Source organism: Xenopus tropicalis, chromosome 7 (assembly GCF_000004195.4).
Source record: "Xenopus tropicalis strain Nigerian chromosome 7, UCB_Xtro_10.0, whole genome shotgun sequence".
Classification (NCBI taxonomy): Eukaryota; Metazoa; Chordata; class Amphibia; order Anura; family Pipidae; genus Xenopus; species Xenopus tropicalis.
The window spans coordinates 112,916,812-112,937,338 of NC_030683.2; the positions used below are offsets into that span (position 1 = coordinate 112,916,812).

General features: G+C 36.9%; 2 protein-coding genes across 30 annotated transcripts in view; both read right to left on the reverse strand.

Annotated features, from left to right (window-relative positions):
• The window catches only part of pih1d1 (PIH1 domain containing 1), a 506,577-nt gene that overhangs the window by 223,156 nt on the left and 262,894 nt on the right, over nt 1–20,527 (reverse strand). The window lies entirely within an intron of this gene.
• otogl2 (otogelin-like 2) overlaps nt 1–20,527 on the reverse strand; it is a 77,204-nt gene that overhangs the window by 10,248 nt on the left and 46,429 nt on the right. For 11 of the 28 annotated variants that reach the window (XM_031905522.1, XM_031905521.1, XM_031905546.1 and 8 more), the window contains 34 exons: nt 20,113–20,141; nt 19,781–19,883; nt 19,652–19,680; nt 18,875–18,977; nt 18,035–18,063; nt 17,209–17,311; nt 16,585–16,634; nt 15,060–15,162; nt 14,763–14,812; nt 14,424–14,529; nt 14,075–14,176; nt 12,792–12,829; nt 12,070–12,175; nt 10,954–11,055; nt 10,674–10,714; nt 10,477–10,582; nt 10,082–10,180; nt 9,895–9,920; nt 7,620–7,640; nt 7,430–7,468; nt 6,465–6,573; nt 5,779–5,810; nt 5,537–5,581; nt 4,943–5,051; nt 4,817–4,836; nt 4,325–4,369; nt 3,912–4,020; nt 3,619–3,638; nt 3,079–3,123; nt 2,445–2,553; nt 1,824–1,843; nt 1,260–1,304; nt 696–804; nt 340–359 (listed from right to left, as the gene is read on the reverse strand). In XM_031905522.1, the coding sequence (XP_031761382.1) occupies nt 340–359; nt 696–804; nt 1,260–1,304; nt 1,824–1,843; nt 2,445–2,553; nt 3,079–3,123; nt 3,619–3,638; nt 3,912–4,020; nt 4,325–4,369; nt 4,817–4,836; nt 4,943–5,051; nt 5,537–5,581; nt 5,779–5,810; nt 6,465–6,573; nt 7,430–7,468; nt 7,620–7,640; nt 9,895–9,920; nt 10,082–10,180; nt 10,477–10,582; nt 10,674–10,714; nt 10,954–11,055; nt 12,070–12,175; nt 12,792–12,829; nt 14,075–14,176; nt 14,424–14,529; nt 14,763–14,812; nt 15,060–15,162; nt 16,585–16,634; nt 17,209–17,311; nt 18,035–18,063; nt 18,875–18,977; nt 19,652–19,680; nt 19,781–19,883; nt 20,113–20,141 (2,222 nt within the window). The remainder of the gene's footprint in view (nt 1–339; nt 360–695; nt 805–1,259; nt 1,305–1,823; nt 1,844–2,444; nt 2,554–3,078; nt 3,124–3,618; nt 3,639–3,911; nt 4,021–4,324; nt 4,370–4,816; nt 4,837–4,942; nt 5,052–5,536; nt 5,582–5,778; nt 5,811–6,464; nt 6,574–7,429; nt 7,469–7,619; nt 7,641–9,894; nt 9,921–10,081; nt 10,181–10,476; nt 10,583–10,673; nt 10,715–10,953; nt 11,056–12,069; nt 12,176–12,791; nt 12,830–14,074; nt 14,177–14,423; nt 14,530–14,762; nt 14,813–15,059; nt 15,163–16,584; nt 16,635–17,208; nt 17,312–18,034; nt 18,064–18,874; nt 18,978–19,651; nt 19,681–19,780; nt 19,884–20,112; nt 20,142–20,527) is intronic. The other 17 variants (XM_031905536.1, XM_031905527.1, XM_031905547.1 and 14 more) reach the window with 15 other exon arrangements.

A 20,527-nucleotide genomic window follows, 5' to 3' on the forward strand; every position in this document is an offset into this window, starting at 1 on the left:
TACCCCTTAACATTTACTTTAATATATTTATTTGGGGTTCAAATGAATCATTTTCAATCACTTTATTCTAAAGTTATTCTCTATTTTGTGTCGTTTTATTTGTGTGGATTCATAAGACCTTGCAAGATGCTTTTATATATAATGCGCTTGTCCTGCATGTTTATTGGATTAAGAATGGGTTATATAGTAGAAGGGGATCAGTTCATTTTTTATGAACCTTTAGAAAAATGTACACTAAATACATGTTCTATTTTTAATTAAAAGGTAGACTGAGGATCACAAATGCTTTCATATGTAGTTCAAACGGATCTAATTGGTTTGCACGATCCATCTACTTACCGAAGGAGTTGGCTTGGGCTCTGAAACAAAAGGAGAAATATGTTTAGTAATTGAATCCTTTAGCAACTTGGAACAAGGAAGAATAGCTTATAATAGGGGGGTAGACACAGTAAACATACTTAATAGCATTTAATCTGTTTTATAGCCTTGATATCAATGGTTCTGTATAATACACAAGGTCAGAGTGCTTGCTAGAGTACACTTAAACTAGTCACAGTTTGACATTGGCTTTCAGTATAATTTGTGGTTGCGTATATTAATATATAAAACCATAGGGCACCTATGGCAACCATGGGTAACTAAAACCTGTCTTCCAAGTCAAGCTCATGGGTAACATCATTCCACTCTGTACTTACCACAGCGATATCTTGGACAACAAGGATCAAATGGATTTGGTTCCGCAATCTCATCCTCGTTGTAACGACAGGTAACGTCTTTGTAACATGTGACACCGGCACATTCAGGCTATAAGAAACGATAAAAGATATGAGGATATACACGGTTAGAAATATAGCTAGAGAAAAGAGATCCATGTGTATGACAAACAGGGGTGGTGGGGAATTAAAGGCATTTTCAAGTTTCCTTCCAATAAAAAAAACTTTGTGCTTGCAGAGTGGAGAGGAAAGAATTGTGAATGCGGCGCTGGCAATGCCTTCTAGTTTAGCATACGGGAAGGGTGAAACATTGGCACAGGCAGTCATTTAGAACATGGTTCCTTGCACTTTAGGCTGATGTCCCACAGAGCATGTTAGTCGCCCGCGATAGATCTCTACTAGGCCTTTCCCCCGGTGACTCCTATTGTTGCAGGTGAAAAGGTGTTTCGGAGCGGCGACTAACTCGCTCCGTGGGGCATCAGCCTTATAGTGCTCCATTACATTGTTCCTTTAGTACAGGGTGAATATTTTTGCCCTATTCCATACCGGAGTGGTGAAGATTGGTGGTCTGGGTGTTGTAGTGAGTTCTGGCTGTAAAGATTAGAAAGAAGAGAACATTATTGACTATGCAAAAAATAGGAACTTCCCTAGCACACAAACACACGAATAAAGAGGGAAGGAGCTAGGAAAGGGATTATTAAAAAAAGAAGTAATAAAATGATTCCCATTAAATTGTATTTTTTTTTTTTTTTTAATCAAAAAGTGTTATGGTACCCCTTAACATTTACTTTAATATATTTATTTGGGGTTCAAATGAATCATTTTCAATCACTTTATTCTGAAGTTATTCTCTCTTTTGTGTCGTCTTATTTGTGTGGATTCATAAGACCTTGCAAGATGCTTTTATATATAATGCGCTTGTCCTGCATGTTTATTAGATTAAGAATGGGTTATATAGTAGAAGGGGATCAGTTCATTTTTTATGAACCTTTAGAAAAATGTACACTAAATACATGTTCTATTTTTAATTAAAAGGTAGACTGAGGATCACAAATGCGTTCATATGTAGTTCAAACGCATTTAATTGGTGTAAACAATCCATCTACTTACCGAAGGAGTTGGCTTGGGCTCTAAAATAAAAGGGAAAATATGCTTAGTAGTTGAATCCTTTAGCAGCCTGAAGCAAGGAGGAATAGCTAATAAGGTAGGGTGGATACACTAAACAGTTAATAGCATTTAATCTGTATGATATAAATGGTTCTGTACAATACACAAGGTCAGAGTTCTTGCTGGAGTACACTTAAACTGGTTATATGTTTGCTTTCAATATAATTAGTGGTTGCATATATTCCTATATAAGACTATAGGGCACCTATGGAACCCATGGGTAACTATGTCCTGTCTTTCATATTAAACTCATGGGTAACATCATTCCACTCTGTTGGAACAAGGAAGAATAGCTCATAATAGGGGGGTAGACACAGTAAAGAGACTGAATAGCATATAATCTGTTTGATTGCCCTAATATAAATGGTTCTGTACAATACACAAGGTCAGAGTGCTTGCTAGAGTACACTTAAACTAGTCACAGTATGACGTTGGCTTTCAGTATAATTAGCGGCTGCATATAATTAATATATAAAACCATAGGGCACCTATGGCAACCATGGGTAACTATGTCCTGTCTTCCAAGTTAAGCTCATGGGTAACATCATTCCACTCTGTACTTACCACAGCGATATCTTGGACAACAAGGATCAAATGGATTCGGTTCTACAATCTCATCCTCGTTGTAACGGCAGGTAACGTCTTTGTAACATGTGACACCGGCACATTCAGGCTATAAGAAACAATGAAAGATATGAGGATATACACGGTTAGAAATATAGCTAGAGAAAATAGATCCATGTGTATGACAAACAGGGGTGGTGGGGAATTAAAAGCATTTTCAAGTTTCCTTCCAATAAAAAAAAAACTTTGTGCTTGCAGAGTGGAGAGGAAAGAATTGTGTATGCGGCGCTGGCAATGCCTTCTAGTTTAGCATACGGGAAGGGTGGAACATTGGCACAGGCAGTCATTTAGAACATGGTTCCTTGCACTTTAGGCTGATGTCCCACAGAGCATGTTAGTCGCCCGCGATAGATCTCTACTAGGCCTTTCCCCCGGTGACTCCTATTGTTGCAGATGAAAAGGTTTTTCGGAGCGGGCGACTAACTCGCTCCGTGGGGCATCAGCCTTATAGTGCTCCATTACACTGAGCATGTTATCTATGTGATGAGAGAATCCATCATACAATGTTCAAAGCTCAGTTTAGACAGACAGTGTTCCTTTAGTACAGGGTGAATATTTTTGCCCTATCCCATACCGGAGTGGTGAAGATTGGTGGTCTGGGTGTTGTAGTGAGTTCTGGCTGTAAAAATTAGAAAGAACAGAACATTATTGACTAAGCAAGAAATAGGAACTTCCCTAGCACACAAAGACACAAATAAAGACGGAAGGAGCTAGGATAGGGATGATTAAAAACAAGTAATATAATGATTCCCACTAAATTGTATTTTTTTAAATCAAAAAGTATTATCTTACCCCTTAACATTTATTTTAATATATTTATTTGCGGTTCAAATGAATCATTTTCAGTCACTTTATTCTAAAGTTATTCTCTCTTTTGTGTTGTTGTATTTGTGTGGATTCATAAGACCTTGCAAGATGCTTTACATTTATAATGCACTTGTCCTGCATGTTTATTGGATTATGAATGGGTAATATAGTAGAAGGGGATCAGTTCATTTTCTATGAACCTTAATACATGTTCTATTTTTAATTGAAAAAGGTAGACTGAGGAACAGAAATGCGTTCATATGTAGTTCAAACGAATTTAATTGGTTTGCACGATCCATCTACTTACCGAAGGAGTTGGCTTGGGCTCTGAAACAAAAGGAGAAATAAGTTTAGTAATTGAATCCTTTAGCAGCTTGGAACATGGAAGAATAGCTTATAATAGGGGGTTAGATACAGTAAACAGACTGAATAACATTTAATCTGTTTTACAGCCTTGATATCAATGGTTCTGTACAATACATGAGTGCTTGCTACACTTAAACTGGTTATAGTTATATAAGACCATAGGGCACACATGGATAACTATATCCTGTCTTTCATATTAAACTCACGGGTAACATCGTTCCACTCGGTACCTACCACAGTGATATATTGGACAACATGGATCCAGTGGATTTGGTTCCGCAACCTCAATCTCATTGTATGCACAGGTCAGTTCTTTGCTACACGTGACGCCGGCACATTCAGGCTGTATGGAAAGGTAACAGATATAAGAGGATATAGACACATAAAAATATAGTTAAAGAAAAGAGATTAGTTTGTGAAAAACAGAACTGGTGGGTTATTCATGGCATGTCTATTTTTTTAAACACCTACTTAGGAGAGACATTTAGCACATATCTCCTTGCACCTCTGTAGACTATGCTGTATTTATACTGTATACTGCGCCAATAAACTAAATATATTATCTGTGTGATGAGAGAATCTCCCGTAAAATGTCAAGGCTCAGTGTTCAATTAGCAAATAGTAAATAACTTAACCCTATCTCTTACCGGAGTGGTAAAGATTGGTGGTCTGGGGGTTGTAGTGAGTTCTGGCTGTAAAAATAAGGTAAAATAGAACATTATTAACTTTTTCTCTTCAAATGAAACAACTAAGCAATAAATAGGAGCTCCCATAGCACACAACATACAAATAAAGAGGGAAGGAGCTAGGAAACAAATAATTAAAAAACAAGTAATAAAAGGATTCCCACTGTATTGTATTTTTATATCAAAAAGTGTTATCGTACCCCTTAACATTTACTTAAATACATACTGTATATTTGGGGTTCAAATGAACCATTTTCTAATCATTTTATTTTGATTGTTATTGGGATGTTATTCTCGCTGGCTGTAAAAATAAGGTTAACATAGAACATTGTTGGCCTTTTCCCCTAAGGCGCTGCTGCAATAAATACCATTTTTCTATTTTTAATTGAAAGGAGTGAACTAAAGATAAAAAAATTATTGCGAAAAATTTAGTATATCCATCCATCTACTTACCGAAGGAGTTGGCTTGGGCTCTAAAATAAAAGGAGAAATCTGTTTAGTAGCTGATTCTTTCAGCTGATTCATTGAGCAATAGCTGATAAAAGGGAGTATATTCATATATATCCACTCTATACCTACCACAGTAATATAGTGGACAACAAGGATCCAGTGGATTTGGTTTTGTAACCTCAATCTCATTGTATGCACAGGTCAGTTCTTTGCTACACGTGACGCCGGCACATTCAGGCTGTACGGAAAGGTAACAGATATAAGAGGATATACACACATAGAAATATAGTTAAAGAAAAGGGATTAGTATGTGAAAAACAGAACTGGTGGGTAATAAGAAATTCCTGCCATTAATTCTGAGCTTCCCACCTCAGCAATTCAGGACCCAGACCTTTCCATTCAGAATTTAAAGTACCATGGTTTGTACTAGAGTACAAAGAGTTGTTCCTGTCCATCTGTTTGGTACTAGTGATGCCTGTCAGCCTGCACCATGACTGGCCTACTGGAGGGGTGGAACATGGGTCATGGTCATACCCAACAATTCCCTTCCTTTTGTCCCATTCACAGCACAAGTGAGCCCTGTATTTAATACTGTATACTGCACCATTACACTAAGCGTATTATCTTTATGATGAGAGAATCTTTTATACAATGTTCAAAGCTCAGTTTTTCATTCTGAACACTTTTGCATCAGTAGGGAATATTTTTTGCCCTATAACATACCGGAGTGGTGATGATTGGTGGTCTGGGTGTTGTCGTGAGTTCTGGCTGTAAACATAATAAAAAAAAACAGCACATTATTGACTTTTTCTCTTCAACTAAAAATATTAAGCAAAAAAATACAAGCTTCCTCTAAAGCTGACCATAGCACAGGATGGAGTAACATGAAAGAATAACAATGATGCAAGACTGAAGATCATTGTTTAGTTGATATGGATTTAATCGATGTGCAGAATTCTACTTACCGAAGGAGTTGGACTTGGTGTTGGCTTGCGCTCTAAAGTAAAAGGAAAAATATGCTTAGTAGTTGTTCTCTCCACTAAATTTGAAGCCATTAGGCAGGGATGCAACAAGAGCCCCTCTGCACTCACTTGTTATCAATATATATAGGACATTACGACATTCTGTGCATTAAGCTAGCAAGATATGCCCTCCCCTTTATACAAACCAAGGATTATTTGTCCATTTATTGCAATATATTCAAGCTGCCCAACTACATCACAGTCATCCCCGGTCTGGCCAGTCCTACACTCACTTTTATCTGATTCATTAAGAATTCTACTGCTTCATTATACATTTAACAAAGGGGTGAGTTTTGCCTGCAACTTACTTGTTTTCAAGGTTAAAACTCCCAAATGGCTGCCCTTTATTTGTTCCATTGGGATCACCTGACTGTAGCTGGGAAGGGTGGGAGCTACAACATGGAACTGGCCACTGCTCCTGTATAAACTATAGCAATAAATCACCCCCTTAAACTAACTTTTGGCACAGTCCAGTAACCAATGGACTTTTGCTTTCAATATGTTTAGTGAGCTTGTGTGCATTTATATATTCCTGTATTAGACCATAGGATATGTAAGAGAACAATGGGTAACTATGTCCTGTCTTTCATGTCAAGCTCATGGGTAACATCATTCCACGCTGTACTTACCACAGCGATATCTTGGACAACAAGGATCAAAAGGATTTGGTTCCTCAATCTCATCCTCGTTGTAACGGCAGGTAACGTCTTTGTAACACTTGACGCCGGCACATTCAGGCTATAAGAAACAATAACAGACATAAGAGGATATACACGATTAGAAATATAGCTGGAAAAAAGAGGTGTGAAAAGCAAAGCTAGTGGGTAAATAGAAAGAACTTCTCACTATTAAACCTAATTGGGTCAGATTCAATTAAAAAGCACTCTCCCTTTACCTCAAGAGAGTTTTAAGATAAAACCATGTGTTTTTCTTATTGAATTGAACATAGCTCAGTGTATCTTACATGTATGAGATCCATTATCCAGAAAGCTCCAAATTACAGGAAGTGCTTGTCCTATAGACCCCATTTTAAGATAAAACCAGGTGTTTTTCTTATTGAATTGAACTTAGCTCAGTGTATCTTACATGTATGAGATCCATTATCCAGAAAGCTCCAAATTACAGGAAATCCTTGTCCTATAGACCCCATTTTAAGATAAAACCAGGTGTTTTTCTTATTGAATTGAACTTAGCTCAGTGTATCTTAAATGTATGAGATCCATTATCCAGAAAGCTCCAAATTACAGGAAATCCTTGTCTTAGACCCCATTTTAAGATAAAACCAGGTGTTTTTCTTATTGAATTGAACATAGCTCAGTGTATCTTACATGTATGACCCCATTTTAAGAAAATAATTCTAATTTTAAAAAATGATTTCCTGTTTCTCTGTAACTTGTACTTGAAGGCAAAACAATTCTATTGGGGTTACTTAATGTTCAAATTATTTCTTAGTAGACTAAAGGTATAGAGGTCCAAGTTATGGAAAGATCCCTTATCCAGAAAACCCCATGTCCCAAGCATTCAGGATAACAGATCCTATACCTATACAATATTACAGGCTTGATTCATGAGGCCAAGATATATATATACGTACCAGAGTAGTGCTACTAGGTGTTGGGGCAGTGGTTGTAAACTGTAGAAAAACAAGGAATAAAAATAAAGAACACATTAGTGACATTTTCTTTTCAATTAAATAACCAGCAGAGAAAAAGAAGAAATCAAAAGAGTCATGGTCTTCAAACAGAAAGTGTCAGCTTTGAGATCATGGTCAAGCTATTACATACCTGTGTTTCATATGGAGTAGTCTGTGAAGGAGAAATAATAGAGATATGATGAATTCTCGTCTAATATGATAATGTAACAAACCCATTCAATACAATTGTATCCCCCCTTCCCCTCCATTCTTTCCTTCTGTACCCCCATCCCTATTATATAAAAAATAAGTAATGATAAACAATATTACATAAACCTCAACTGTCCATAGCAGATTCATAAGCTCAAACTCTGTGGCATGTTGCCTTTATATGGCCATGGAACTCTATGGTTATTTCTGATATCCATAACATTTATGATATAACGGTTATTCCATAGAAATTTATATTTATGTATATTAGAAGTTACTAAGGGTCATTTATCAACACTGGACAAATTTGCCTGTGGGCAGTAACCAATGGTAACCAATCAAATTGTTGCATTCATTGTTCTTCCTGCAGCTAACTAAGAAAATCTCTGATAGGTTGCTATAGGTTTCTGCCTATGGGCAAATTTGCCCAGTGTTGATAAATGAGCTGAGTTTCATGACCATATAAAGGCACAGGGTCACAGTGTGAGTTCTTTTATACAGGTCATTGGAATTGGAGATGAAACCAGTAATGACCCACAAATAAATGTTATAGAAAAGTAAAATAAAGAGAAAATAGAAAAGAAATACATTTTATGAAGGTCATTTAATAAAAGATGATGGGCCTAGAGACCCTTAGCTACCTACTATCAGAAGATAGCATTTCCTTTAATTACATTACGCCTAATACATTTCCTGAGTGTGCTTAGGTAATCAAGGTGCACAGTTATCCCTTCTGGCCATACCTAGGGGAACATTGGCTTTGCCCTAGCACTGTTTATTGATACAAGTGAAGATCTTAGCTCTCTTTAACATTTGGTTTTATGTCCTAGTGTTGTTCACAGAACCCCCTTCAAATGACATGGATTCTCGTCAAGCAGTGTAGTAAAGAAAAGACTTTCTACAAGACATGGATTCTGTCCATTGAAAATACAAAAGTCAAAATGAAATGCCCCAATGAGCGCTGCAAACTTGCTGCTGTGGTCTGTGGCATTCGCTTCTGCTATAATTGGATGTCACTAACATTGACTATGTGACAAGTGTGTATAAATATATGTATAAGTTGAATATACAGTACAGGTATGGGACCTGTTATCCAGAATGCTCGGGATCCAGGGTATTCCGTATAAGGGATCTTTCCATAATTTGGATCTCCATAACTTAAGTCTACTAAAAAATAATTTAAATATTTAATAAACCCTCCAATAAGGATTGATTATATCTTAGTTGGGATCAAGTACAAGGTACTGTTTTATTATTACAGAGAAAAGGGAATCATTTAACCATTAAATAAACCCAATAGGGCTGTTCTGCCCCCAATAAGGGGTAATTATATCTTAGTTGGGATCAAGTACAGGTACTGTTTTATTATTAGAGAGAAAAGGGAATCATTTAACCATTAAATAAACCCAATAGGGCTGTTCTGCCCTCAATAAGGGGTAATTATATCCTAGTTGGGATCAAGTACAGGTACTGTTTTATTATTACAGAGAAAAGGGAATCATTTAACCATTAAATAAACCCAATAGGGCTGTTCTGCCCCCAATAAGGGGTAATTATATCTTAGTTGGGATCAAGTACAGGTACTGTTTTATTATTACAGAGAAAAGGGAATCATTTAACCATTAAATAAACCCAATAGGGCTGTTCTGCCCTAATAAGGGGTATTTATATCTTAGTTGGGATCAAGTACAGGTACTGTTTTATTATTACAGAGAAAAGGGAATCATTTAACCATGAAATAAACCCAATAGGGCTGTTTTGCCCCCAATAAGGGGTAATTATATCTTAGTTGGGATCAAGTACAGGTACTGTTTTATTATTACAGAGAAAAGGGAATCATTTAACCATGAAATAAACCCAATAGGGCTGTTTTGCCCCCAATAAGGGGTAATTATATCTTAGTTGGGATCAAGTACAGGTACTGTTTTATTATTACAGAGAAAAGGGAATCATTTAACCATGAAATAAACCCAATAGGGCTGTTTTGCCCCCAATAAGGGGTAATTATATCTTAGTTGGGATCAAGTACAAGGTACTGTTTCATTATTACAGAGAAAAAGGAAAAATTAGAATTATTTGCTTATAATATAGCCTATGGGAGATGGCTTTTCCGTAATTCAGAACTTTCTGGATAATGGGTTTCCAGATAAGGGATCCCATACCTGTACACTCATAATAACCCCCGCACCAATAACAGATAGCACCTATTAACTTACAGTTTTTTCTGGAACTTTTTCAGGAGCTGTAAAAAAGAAAAGGAAGTGTTACTTTACAATATAATGCTTGATTTGAAGTGCACAGTCCTAAAAGTTCTTAAAAGCATGGCATCCTATGAATTAGCTTAAAAAATATCCAGAACAGATTAATGGTACATCAAATTTGTTACCTAGGATGGATACTTACGACAAGTGTATGTGGGGCAGCATTCTGCTTCTGGATCAATCTTCATGGTTGGCTTGCCTGTTTTACAAGTCAGCGGTGGTGGGCATGGGTCAAGGCAGTCTGTAAAAGGAAAGAAGGTCCAAGATAAGAAGTCAGACCAAACACTATCCCATTATGCTTCCAAATATTAAAAGCATTATCTTGAACAAAGCTGTACGGTCCCCATCGTGCTGTGAATGTCACATTACAGTTAGAAATGGTGATAAGAACCTAAGAGAGGCAAATTGTACTAATCCTGCTGATAAAGAAACAATAGCGGCTTACAACCAATAGTCTGTTCTTAATTGTATCATTTGAATGATTATAAAGTTGGCACACAGCCTTGAATCTTGAAACTACTATAAAATACCACTCACCACAATATTCTACTTTACAGCAAGGATTTTTTCCCATGAAAGACACAAGACTGGAACCGTTCTTTATGCAGTTTATCACTGGACAAAGGACATCCTTGCATGGTTCCTGAAAGACAAAGAATCAGTATGAGTTATTTCATTCCTTTCAAGTTCATGCATTCATTTTTGCATTTTGTTACAATGTTGCTATGTCTTACCTCTGGTGTGGTGTTTGGTGGTAAGGTGGGAATTGGAGGCACTACAAGAAAAACAAAATACAGTTTCGATAAACTGGTCATCCTTCAAGTGGGGCAGTCAATGGAGGTTAAAAGGCCTTAAGCTAATATGCAATAATATAAGTTGCAGGTTTTGAAATGGGTCTAGTAGCCCATATCAACCAACCAATCAATAGATAGCAAGTGTTTGAAAGTAGACTTCTAATTGGTTGCTCTGGGGGGGGGTGTTACATGACCTTGCCGTCTGTTCCTATATACTTACAGCATTCATAGGTTGGACAGCACTTAGTTGCAGCGTCAGTGATTTGCACTGGTGGTTGTCCATCCACGCAGGGAACAGGAGGGCTGCATGACTGAGCGCATTCTGTAAATAAATGTAAACCTCAGATTGTTATGACAGTTTAGGAAGATACAGTCAGAATGTCAGGTACGGGTATGGGATCCCTTATCCGGAAACCCGTTATCCAGAAAGTTCCGAATTACGGAAAGGCTCTCCTATAGACTTGATTATAAGTAAATAATTCTAATTATTAAAAATGATTTCCTTTTTCTCTGTAATAATAAAACAGTACCTGTACTTGATCCCAACTAAGATATAATTACCCCTTATTGGGGGCAGAACAGCCCTATTGGGTTTATTTAATGGTTAAATGATTCCCTTTTCTCTGTAATAATAAAACAGTACCTGTACTTGATCCCAACTAAGATATAATTACCCCTTATTGGGGGCAGAACAGCCCTATTGGGTTTATTTAATGGTTAAATGATTCCCTTTTCTCTGTAATAATAAAACAGTACCTGTACTTGATCCCAACTAAGATATAATTACCCCTTATTGGGGGCAGAACAGTCCTATTGGGTTTATTTCATGTTTAAATGATTCCATTTTCTCTGTAATAATAAAACAGAACCTTGTACTTGATCCCAACTAAGATATAATTAATCCTTATTGGGTTCATTCAATATTTAAATGATTTTTAGCAGACTTAAGTTATGAAGACCCAAATTACAGAAAGATCCCTTATCTGGAAAACCCCAGGTCCCGAGCATTCTGGATAACGGGTCCCATACCTGTATATGCTAAATGTTAAGTCAATGGAAAAGCACAATATCCCTCAAATGAGGTTGGAGCGACATAAGAATGTAAAAAATTGCTCCCTGAGCAGGTAAGAGAATGAGCTTGTGCTTTTTATACAGTAAATGGCTAATTTAGGAACATTAAAGAAAGAGAAAGTTGTGCTCAGAGTGACAAATGTTATTAGACATGGTGCAATAAGAGCATAACGGCAAACTTCATACATACAGAAACATCATATTGAGGCCAGTAAGTCATTTAAAATTGGCATAAAACTACTTGTTTCTGCCTATAGAAACTTACCGCACACAAATTTTGGACAGCAGGGATCTGAGGAAGGAACTTCAACCACTTGTTCACCCTCCTTCTTACAGGTTACAGTTTTACAAGTCACACCACTGCATATGCTCTAAAAGGTAAAAAACATAAATAGGGCGAATTATCTCTCTTTTCCATTTCCAATACATGGAGTTTTTCAAGAGAAGGATGTCCAACCTATGGCCAATGAGCTGATACCATCAGCTGACAACATGCCTTGTGGTTGTTATGGGTTGCAGGGCGTCACAGTGCAACAAAAACTAAAGGGCCTCAGTTTGGCCAGGGTTAAGGACTGAAAAGTCATATGCAATATTGTTTTTCAGAAACTAGAAAAAACACACAATTTGCTAGAAGTAAAAGCATCAGGCTAATAAACGTAAAGCAGCATGGAAAGATTTATAGTAAGGATGGACCATTATTCTGCTTTTGTAGACTTTGTAGATCAGAACCTAATTTGTGGAAACATGTAAACACGCACACAATTTTAGAATTTATCATTTTAAATAAATGAAATCATAAAAGAAAATTATTCAAATAATAATTGCATTTAGTAGTACTGGTCACTTAGGTCCCCGCAGGCTTAAAAGTATTCAAATGCAAACGCACAATGTCTGCTAAAAATTGATGTAGGTTACATAGAGGTCTACCTCCCTAGTTCCATTTCATCATTAAATTCAGCCAAGTTACTAAAAACAGCAAGCACATACCGGTGTAACGGGGACTGGTGTGGTCTCGGACACAGGTCCTATGAAGAAAAACACATTTTTCATATAAACCTGTACACTGAATACATCAACATTGGGAAATGATCAAATGTAATAGAAATGAATCATCTGACAGTTACAACAAATCTATGATCTCTCATTCCAGTATTATTGTCTTGACAGGATAAAGCATCATTTCTGCAATAGGTATAGGTAGCATTAATGGCAACTAGATCTGAGAAGCAACCTTGTGGAAGAGCCCACAATTCAGTCATATGATTGACCTGGCACGTTGTGGTTTCTGCCCTGATGAAGTCTTTAATATTGTTGCTAATGTGCAGGACCATTAATAGATGCAACATTGAATCACACCTGATTTGATACTTAGTCAAAGTGAGTGCACTCCTACAAACTTGTTCAGATTTTGTAAAACCTAAAGGACCTTACAATCCAACGTTGGGACTCTGGCTATTGCAGACTAAAATATCATTATTCTAAGACAGCCAAGCAGATAATAAAGATCAAGGGAAGTATTTTATCTTATTGGAGACTGGAGCAGATATTTTAAAATGAATGATAGCCATTGTCCATCCTTTAGCTCTCTGGCAACTATTGATGATAGGAACTGAAGTTAAGTCTAGGCATATTTGATATATAGCATTGTTAAGCATCCAGACTCATAAATGAGTAATGATTACATTTATCTGTAATAGATCGGCAATTTAACTAAAAGCTGAATTTCAGAAAAAGAACCCATCCAACCTACAAACCAGATCAAAGTCATTTTGGAAACTGTGTTGGACTGGCCCACCAGGATACCAGGAAAACTCCCGGTGGGCCCAGGTGTCAGTGGGCCCTCCTACTCTTTACCAAATGCCTGCTTCATGGTCATTCCCTATTTCTGAATGGGAACAAAGAGGAGAAATAGATGTAAGAATAGCTGCTAGCATGTAAATAAGAGAGACTTGGAGAATAAAGAGGTTTGGTGAGGAAGGGAGGAAAAATAGTTTGGAGAGTGGGCCTATGGTCTAAGGTTTTATGGTGGGCCCCTGGGGACTCAGTCCGACGCTGTTTGGAAAAGTTCTGTTTTTTATATTTTTATATAATGCCCTTGTATTTCAACTCTGTTACATTCTGTTACAGACCTTTATTTCTCACTACCTCAAGAACATCTATGGTAGAATCAAAAAGAATTTATCTTGAAGAACCCATTGCTTCCCTCTATTGATCAGTAAATAATTCATTATAATATAGTCAACAATTAATGATGCCCTGTGTGTACGTACTGCATTCATACTCTGGACAGCATTGGGTATCAGGGTCAATCGTCTTTAGTGGCGGTCTTCCGTCAGTGCAGGTAGGAGGAAGGCTGCAATCGGAACTGCATTCTGCAAGAAAATATTCTGTCTTAAATAGATGCCTATGTTGGTGTTTCATAATGTATCGTAAATGTGTATTATGTGTGTCCCTACTCTAGCTTGAGACTTGTAGACTTTAAGCATAAGCCTACTGTTGTCCAAAAATAGCATCAAACTAATCATTTTAATAGCTTCAAACTAGTAAAAGTCAACCACAAACATGGTTTTCATAGTCCATTTCAGGTCACATTTATCGTCAGTCACAAGTAGAACTTACTACAGACATGGCGTGGGCAACAAGGATCTGCTGAAGGAACTTCCACCACAGTCTCTCCCTCCTTCTTACATTTCACCACTTCACACTTGACTTCACTACATACCCCCTATAATGAAATTAACAACCAATAAAGTAACCTATTGAATAAACATTGTATTGTTATTTTGTAGAAAAAAGAGGAAGGAAGCCGGGTCGGGTTGGGAGTGGGCGGGTCAGTTTGGTAGCGGGCGGGTTAGTTATATTTAATTATATTTAACAGTTGACCGCGAGTGTCATTCACCATTCAAATAAATCAAAATGTATCATTTGAACCCTTTTGGGAGGTCTCTAGATTCTTACCTGTGTAACTACCGGTGTAGTGGGGAAGGGAGGTAGAGTAGCGATTTTAACTGTAAACAACAAAAAATAATTAAAATCATTTTTATTTAAATGATTTATTATTTCTATTATTCATCTTTGAGCCATATTGCCCATCTAACACAGCATTGTTTAAAAATACAGAGAATTTATGTACACAAATTAATCTTGTATTCACATTAAGATCTATAACTGAAAAAATTATATTTTCTTAGATTTTCCTTCCTGGATAAAACATTATTACTCTGAACCTGTAATAATATTCATTTAAGAACTTACCACAGGCATAATGGGGGCAGCAGGGATCTGATGACTCAAGTGCCACCATATCTTCTCCATCTCCACATGTCACCGTATTACATGTTACACCCTGGCATACCTCCTGTAAAAGGTAAAAAAAAAAACAATATGGGCATGTTGACTTAAATATATATATATATATCTATATAAATATTAAAGGTAATGGGAATGTTTTTCTATATTACTGAGTTTTGTTTTTTATCTAGTCACATAATGTTGTATTTTTCTATAAATACACAGTATAGAGCAGTGATCCCCAACCAGTGACTCAGGAGCAACTTGTTGCTCACCAACCCCATGGATGTTGCTCCCATTGTCCTCAAAGTAGGTGCTTATATTTGAATTCCTAGCTTGGTGGAAGTTTTGGAGGCATAAAAACCAGGTGTACTGCCAAACAGAGCCTCCTATAGGCTGCCAGTCTGCATTGAGCTTCCAAATAGCCAATCACAGCCCTTATTTGGAACTTTTTTCCTGCTTGTGTTGCTCCTCGGCACTTTTTATATTTACATGTAGTTCACATGTCAAAAGGTTTGGGGAGTCTGGCCCTGAACAGAATTATATATATTGAGTGTGACGTATAGTATTTTTCCATATAAGTGGGGGCTTTCTAATGAATTGCTTCAGAAGAGGCACTCAGTGAAACAGCATCCCTAGGAACAGATTTATCAAAATTTACGACTGTGTCATTTTCCTTAATTCGAGAAAATCGCTGCAGAAAAGGTAATCTCAGCTTTATTCTAATATGAGTAAGAAAACTTGAAATTTCAAATGAAAAAAAAATTCAGCAACTCAACCTGGTAAGCTCCTATAGATGTCAATGGAAGGTGTATTTTTAACAGTCAGTCTATATTTTAGGGTTTTTTTGTTATTGACTTCTAGTGATTGAGTTTTTCCAGTTCATATCTTTTTGTAAATATGATAGTGATCAAAAAAAGTGAAATTTCAATTAAAATTCTAATTCAAAAATTGATAAATCTCCCAATGTTTATGAACAGCCTGTACTGAAACCTACTGAATATACCTTAGCAATGTGAATCAGTGTGGCTTCTCATGTGTTTGACTTAATGAACACAAATGTTCCATAAATGCTACTGATTTATAGTTGGGGCACTTACAGTTCTGCCCAAGTTGCGTGTATGTAGTACTGTAGCTTATTTAAGAAATATATGTAATGCTACAAAATTAGTTAAAACACCAACAAATACCCTGAACTAACTATTTAACGTGTCTCTATAAATAACATTTCATCATGGAACTGTTAAAGTGCTACTCAGTATGTAATTAGTGAAATAGGACACTAGTTACCCCTAAAAGGTCCGCCATGCCCCGCGATTAACAGACTTGCATTTTTAAAGGATCATTTCAAAGCTACACAGCCAATCACAGGTATCAGACAAAGCTGAATATGTAGAGTTGTAAGATCTTCATCTGATCCTCTGGTCCTTATAGGAAGTGACCACTGGGATTGTGACACAAAAATTGTGAGTGTTTGGTTGAACCTTACCGGTAGTGTTGTAGTAGTTGTCGGTAATGGAGTTGTATTAGGCTGTGGAACTGTAAAGAGAGAACAATTGATATTAAAATTAATTTACAATGACAAAGCCACAGAATTCTTTTTTTTTATTTGCTAAAAATACTACAGGTATGGGATCCCTTATCCGGAAACCCGCTATCCAGAAAGCTCCGAATTACGGAAAGGCCGTCTGCCATAGACTCCATTTTAATCAAATAAATTAAAATTTTAAAACTGATTTCCTTTTTCTCTGTAGTAATAAAACAGTACCTTGTAATTTATCCCAACTAATATAATCCTTATTGGGGGCAAAACAATCCTGTTGGGTTTAATTAATGTTTTATTGTTTTTTTAGTAGACTTAAGGTATGGAGATCCAAATTACGGAAAGACCCCTTTTCCGGAATACCCTTGGTCCCAAGCATTCTGGATAATGGGTCCTATACCTGTATTCTATTTATTCATGTTTGCACCATGGTGCAGTAAGGGGTAGCGATTGGGGGACACAAATCAAATGTAAAACTATAAACATGCCAAAATGCTCACATTCAATTGAACTGCAAATAATAAGATAATAGATCTTACACTAAAAATATTTTTCTATTTTGGAACTTACCACAGACATAACGTGAGCAGCAGGGGTCTATTTTGGGACCTTCCATCTTAGTTTCTCCATCTGTGCATGTCACGTCTGAACATGTCACATACTGGCATGGCTCCTGCAATGAAAAGGATATAAAGTTAATACATATATATATAATATACAGTTTGGTCATTTCCCTATGGAACCAAACTGTAAATGATCCTTATAAACAGTGCTAAGTGATGTGTTTAGTTATAATCAGAGCTTAATGACTCAACCCAAAACTTGTATATTATTATAAATAAAGTACCCCCTGTTATATGAGCGGATATCAGAAGTGACCTCTGCGTTCCATGGCATGTATAAAAGCACTTGGCCTTCAGTGGAACTCCTCAGTGACTTATAATAACGCTATATTTAACAGTAGGGGGTACATTATTTACCATATATATATATCACTCTACTCACATAGAGGGGCTGATTTATCAGCGCTGAATTACGGGAAAGCCATCTCCCATAGACTCCATTATAATCAAAAAATTCACATTTTTAAAAATGGTTTACTTTTTCTCTGAATTTATAAAACAGTACCTATGGTACCTAACCAGTCCCAACTAAGATAAAAGTATTCCTTATTGGAGCCAAAACAATCTTATTGGGTTTAATTACTGTTCAAATCAATTGTTTAGCAGACTTAAGGCTGGAGATCCAAATTACAGAAAGACCCCTTATCTGGAAAAAACCCCAGGTCCTCAGCATTCTGGATAACGGGTCCCATATCTGTACTGGATGTACAACATCCAATCAAGAGAAAAACCACATGAACAGGTCACATTGTAAGCAGATTGTGGGAGCTTACCGGCAGTGGAGTTGTGGATGGGAATGGAGCTGTAGAAAAAAAAAAAAAAGATTAAGGCTAAATAAAATGCATTTATAATAATTCTACTACAATTCAGAGACCTTTTTTCCTTAACTGCACAGGTGCAGGCCTGAGGGGTTATGTAATAAATGTACAAAGTTTGTCCCATCATCTGTAGCAACTAATCATGTTTAAATATGAACTTAATAGAACTAACTGGCAAGTTAAGCCTACTATACTTTCATAGTAATGCTGCTGCTTAATTCTAAACTAATCATGACAAAATACAATGCAGTTAGTATTACTAGTGCTACAAATTGTGCTCTGATTCATGTAATGAATGTAACTAATATATATATATTTCCCACATTCATGTTGTTCGTATAACACACTCCCCATATGTAATAAAAGCCAATGTTTGCCCAGAAGCAGTAACCTGTAGCAACCACTAAAATGTTTGCTTTCAAACAGGTGACCAATAAATTCTACCTTCTGATTGGCTGCTATTAGTTACTGCTCATGGTAGTGCCTTTTACTACGTAACCTCCTATGACTTCTAACCCTCTTTAAGTACAAGCAGTAACATAGTAAGTTAGGTTGAAAAAAGAGCTACGTCCATCACGTTCAACTTTAATGCCTATATATAACCTGCCTAACTGCTAGTTGATCCAGAGGAAGGCAAATAACCCCATCTGAAGCCTATGAAGCCGCAGAGGGGAAAAAAATCTTTCCTGACTCCAAGATGGCAATCAGTAACACTGTAAGACAGTAACACTGTCTAGATAACAAGCATTGCAGAATTAACGGCAACAAACTAAATATTCTTATGTTTGAACCTACCACACACAAAGCGTGCACAGCAGGGATCTGATGAAGGAGCTTCTGTCTTAAATTCTCCTACTGCACATGTCACATCTGAACAAGTCACATGACTGCAGGGCTCCTGTAAAGAAAACAATTCAGATTGTCTATGAAAATTTTAATTCATCCAGTCATGATATACAGCAGGGGTCCCCAACCTTTCTTACTTGTGAGTACAGTCAAAGTAAAAAGACTTGGGGAGCAACACAAGCACCGTAAAAGTTAATGGAGGTGCCAAATAAGGGCTTAGATTGGCTATTAGGCAGCCTCTATGCACCCTATCAGCTTACAGGGGCTTTATTTGGTAGGAAATCTTGTTTTTATTCAACCAAAACTTGCCCCCAAGTCAAAAATAACTACCTGGTTTGGGGGCACTGAGAGCAACATCCAAGGGGTTGGGGGGTAACATGTTACTCACGAGCCACTGGTCGGGGATCACTGATATACAGTATCTAGTAGAATTAAGTCTAAGGCAACATGACTTGAAAATGTTTTACCACTCATTCAAGTGGCTTTATCAGTTCAACTGAGTTGTAGGGAATTCCCCGGCATGTTGTTTTAACCATTTTACCTTTATAGAAGTCCATAAAATTGAATTTTTTGTGCCAAAATAGGCATTTTTGTAATTAAAATCTTCTGTAGCCTACTGAAAGACTTCCAGATATGAAATGTGACTAATAGAAATGCTGAAATCCATCTAATTTTGATTAAAGTCTATTTCAAAATTAACATTACAAAGTGTTAGAGGAACCTTACCTCTGGTGTGGGTATAGTTGTTCCTGGAACTGTTAAGTAAGAAAAATAAAAGGCAAATTATTATCGTTTACAATTTTCACTTTAGCTGCTGCAGGTCATATCCAAAAATGGTCTCAACTTGGAACTTACCACACGTGTAACGTGGGCAGCAGGGATCTGCTGAAGGAACTTCCATCTGTGTTTCTCCATCCGCACAAGTCACCGTTGCACATGTCACATACTTGCATAGTTCCTACAATGAAAAATTGCCATGTAATTCAAATAAAAATGTATTGTGTTCATGGGACTGGACTTGTGTGTGCACTAAATTAATGGAAAAGGGGACTAATGGAACTATCTTTTATATTATGTCTAAAAGTCTGAGTCTAAACTTCCATGAATTTTGTGAATGTTTTCTTTTTATGCTTTTGGTTAGGTAAAACATAATTGTCATGTATTGTGAATGCTTGGTGGCACCTTACCGGTTGTGGGGTTGTAGATGACTCTGGAACTGTAATGAGAAAACAATTGACCTTAACATTTATTTACAATAACAAGGCTGTAGAACTTTGTTTTGATAAAAATCATTCCATTTTCTCATGTTTGCACCATTGTTGTTACTATATTTCAGGGAAAAAAATCCATATACATTTCTACATAGTGTTTCAGGCCCAGACTGGCAATCTGTGGATTCAGGCAAATGCCAGAGGGGTTGCTGTAAGGTGCCGTAGGCAGTCACTGTGTACTGGGCTGGTGGTGGGGGGGGGGTCTGTTTGGGCCTCTGGTTACTTGAAATACCACGGCCTATATTAACTCTCAGTTCAGACCTGCAGTGTTTGAATTTTACCATGGTGCAGTTGGTGGCAAGGTTTAGGGGACACTCAATGGACAACTTTA